The sequence below is a fragment of the Lolium perenne genome, chromosome 7 (assembly GCF_019359855.2).
Source record: "Lolium perenne isolate Kyuss_39 chromosome 7, Kyuss_2.0, whole genome shotgun sequence".
Lineage (NCBI taxonomy): Eukaryota > Viridiplantae > Streptophyta > Magnoliopsida > Poales > Poaceae > Lolium > Lolium perenne.
The window spans coordinates 215,994,577-215,998,509 of record NC_067250.2 but is presented as its reverse complement, the minus strand read 5'-3'; the positions used below and the strand labels follow the sequence as shown (position 1 = coordinate 215,998,509).

The 3,933-nt window shown below is 42.7% G+C and overlaps 1 protein-coding gene across 1 annotated transcript; it reads left to right on the top strand.

Annotated features, from left to right (window-relative positions):
- The first annotated feature begins 3,201 nt into the window (after positions 1-3,201).
- Positions 3,202-3,717, top strand: LOC139833847 (uncharacterized). Its single transcript, XM_071824203.1, has one exon. It carries the CDS (start codon positions 3,202-3,204, stop codon positions 3,715-3,717), a length of 516 nt encoding a protein of 171 aa, XP_071680304.1.
- The last annotated feature ends 216 nt before the right edge of the window (positions 3,718-3,933 follow it).

Here is a 3,933-nt window from a genome sequence, read left to right as displayed (position 1 = left end):
GCCTAGATAGTTGTCTACTTCTTCACCTTTTTGTATGAAATTTATCAGTTTCATCTTGATAGAAAGCTAGATCTGAATGACCATATGTATTTATGGCAAGCAAATAAATTGGTTCCATCAATTTTGGATCGATGGTATAAATGGTCACAACGTTGCTACATGTCCATACCTAGCTAGACACACATGGATACAAAGAGTTATGCTCAAAATGAAACAGGGTCCATATGTTTTGTACGAAGATGCTGGATTTATTTTCCCTATTGTTGATATATGTTATATAACAATCAGTGCACTGGTACCTGCATTTCATTGCAAGTTGGAATCTAGGAAACAATAGCAAGTTAAGACATCACATGGCACCCAGCATGTAGTATTATATGTCTAGCTAGATTGTGTATATGTATGTCTATACATACATGGGCTGCTGCCTCAGATTTGGTGGATATCTCTGCACATGCGTACATAAACTAGACATATACATAGATGGGAAGGAGCTAGCAAGACAGTTTACGAGTAGGACAGAGGATAATATATGATATATATTTCTCTGGGAGAGGGCAAAGCTTTGAGAAGATATCATCAAGTTGCTTGCCGCTAACATACACATCATATCCCAATTAGGTTTGTCTTCTCCCCCAAGCTCCTGACATGGATGTATCCTTGTCAACCAACTCACCTACACATGCCACTTGCTGCTCTCTGCTTGTTTGGCCCTAGCACAAGGTAAAAAGCAGCACTAGTGGATGCACATGTATGTACAACAACTTTCCATAGGTCAACGTGCTGCTTTGCAAGCTAACTTATTTAATTACATCAGATGGGCTCAAAACTTCAAGTATTTATCCTGGCATGGATGTGTCACTTCTGCCATCAAAACAGAAGGGCCGGATCGACTGGTCGATCACCTGGTCATTAATTAGTTGATGCATTAGAAATATATCTTGAGTATGGCTATGGGCATTTCTAGGCAACAAATAATTCAGAATGTGGTCCAGTCATCCACTTTCAGTGCACTACGTATACTGTTATAGAAAAAAAAATCCGTGCATTCAGCACACATATGCATGAATATTTTTCTACATTTACTGTATATGCATACATTAATATGTACTGGTACCGTGGCCTTATAGCAAGCAGACAAGAAGTATAAGTTATCCCTGGTAACAAGAAAAGAGGAATGTTACTAAAGCTGCGCCCACAAAGGAAACCTCCAAAGTTTGTCATCACAAATCATATGTGTTGCATGCATGCTCTCCCTGCATGACAGTAGCTTGCAATTAGGACAGACATGATCAGAAACAACCACAGACAGAGATAGTTAAAAATGACATTCATGCAGCGTACACATGCAACTTGTCCTGCATCTCGCCTTCTCGCCATGCGCATGCGGTAATTCCAAAGACAAGAAAAAAGTGTGTATACATATTTATCATAGAGCATGCATGCAGATCGGGAGTGCGTGATAGGTAAGCTGGGCAAAGCCTGCAAGATGATCAATATATGTGGACAATTCAACTATTCAAGTCACGCAGCAGCAATAAATAAATTGATTTGCGAGATATAAATAAATAAAAAGAGGTGATCAGATAAGGCCATCATGGAGAGAGACTTGACAGGAATTTAGCATGTTCTCTCTACGGCGCACACATACATATATCCAGGGTCCATACCTAGGTAGCCGGCCTCTACCTTGCCGAAAGGCGGAAGAGAAAAGATGTGTGAAATTTCTCACAGATAGTCATATATGCATATTGCATAAGGCAGGGCGGCTTTCCTACCAAGTTTTATGAGAAAAACATGGGATGTAATTAAAGGGACTTAATGAATGTATTTGCTGGTGTTCAGCGGGTCGTTGCCCTTGTTTTGGTTAAACTTTGGTGTTATTACCCTTCTCCCGGAGAGGTATGTTCTTAAGATTTTTCACCAAGGTTCCCTGAAAAGAGAGATGACTAAAGTGTTAACCAATCAAATAAAAGAAGTAGCCACACATTCTAGAGGGGATGGTAGTGATGCATGAAACTATCCATGAGCTTCACTCCAAGCGAATAGATGAAGTCATTTTATGGATTCAATTTGAAAAATCGCATGACAAAGTTAAATGGCATTCCTTGTAACAGGAATTGCACATAAAAAGTCATGGTCTTGGGAGTTGTGCGACTAGATTGCACGGTGTGTTCATGGTTGAAGTATAGGATCAAAGTAAATGATGATATAGACCGCTACTCCGAGACTATCAATCTGTTGCTCATGAGACATGTCTTTAATTTTATGGTGAAGTCAGTCGAGAATGGCATGGAAGCCGAGATCGGAGGACTAGTAATGGTGTTTCGATTCCTGGTGGCGATGAGGATTTGGCTTGGTGATTCATGACTTGGAGCAGTGGCATCAGCGAGTGGGAGCAACAACACAAGAGAATTTCATAGTCTAAACTTATAGGGTGGAAATCCAAGGTATAACCTTAATTGGTTATGCCTGGCAATAGCCTTGTTGAAGGCATTGTATTGTTAGCATGGACTTTCTGCTAGGTGGACACCTAGGATCTATGATTAGGGTGATGACAACATGTGTGCACCGTTCCCCTGCTTGGAGCGCCGTTTTTGGAGAAGATGAATTGCTGGTGTTGTCTTGGTGGTGTTTGGTCTGCTGCTACAAGGAATAGATCACTACTGTAGCAGGACTTTTCCTTTTTTAAAATTATTTTTTCTTTTTTGGTTGTGTACATCCATAATATCATTAGGACAATGCGTTGTTGCAGAGGCTAGGTGTAATTGGTATCTTCGCGATATTAATATAATCCCTTTATCGTAAAAAATCATGTCGAGCAAATAGGCCTTGTACCGCATATGGTAGATAGTGGATTATTCATTCTCCAGTTGTTTTCATGGAGCATAACATGGAATAGGCCTTGAACATGAAGTTACTTTGTTGTATTCTCAAACAACTTTCAGGTCTAAAGATTAACTTTATACAAAGTAAATTACTCTACTTTGATCGGGACAAAGAGGTCGAAATATATTTTGAAGCTTTTAGAAACTAGTATATGTTAGACTATTATCATCCATTGCTTGTAATACAAGTTAGGGTTAGCAATAGTGTGCCGGTTGGACCTCTATATGTATGCCCTGTAACTCTATCAAATAATCAGTTATTGTGAGACAATTACAATCTTACATGGTAACAGATTTCGATCCTAACTAGGGCATGGCCCCTCCACCCAAGCCGCCGCCGCCCGGCTACTTCGAGTGGCGCGCCGCCGTCACAGCCACCAAAACCACAAACACCACCACCCAAGCCACCACCTCTCTCGTTCTAGCCCCTTCTTCTTCCACTCTCTCCTACACCGATACAATTGGTGATGTTTCTCCCTTTATCCCAATCACGTTAGGTCTTGCTGCTCACAATTATTATCACTGGTGTCATATGTTTGAAGTTCATCTAGGTCGATGCCATCTATGCGGCCATGTCGCCGCTGACTCGGTGCCTTGCCCCAATGATCCTCAATGGGTCAAAGACGATCTCGCCATCATCCAGTGGATCTACACGCGCATCTCCACCGAGATCTTCAACCTCGTCTTCCGCAACTCCGCCACCGCCTCGGACCTCTGGTCAACCCTTTGGCAGCTCTTGCAGGACAACGTTGACGCCTGTGTCACCGGCCTCAACAATGAGCTTCGCAACACTTCCCAGGGCGACACATCCATCAACACGTACTGCTAGCGCCTCAACGCCATCGCCGATGAGCTTCGCGAACTCGGCAATCACGTGACTAATCGCCAGCTCATCAACATCCTCGTCGCTAGCGCTTCGAAAAGCAGGCCTCGTTCATATCCCCATGATGCATCCTCGCCCCACGTTTGCCGAGGTCCGATCTCTGCTCCAACACGCCGACAGCACATAGGCTCGAAAGGAGGCTCGCCCTCAGGTCTTCGTCAC

What these genes read in the sequence shown, in the direction of transcription:
- LOC139833847 (XM_071824203.1), top strand. Translation starts at nt 3,202, where the DNA reads ATGGCCCCTCCACCCAAGCCGCCGCCGCCCGGCTACTTCGAGTGGCGC.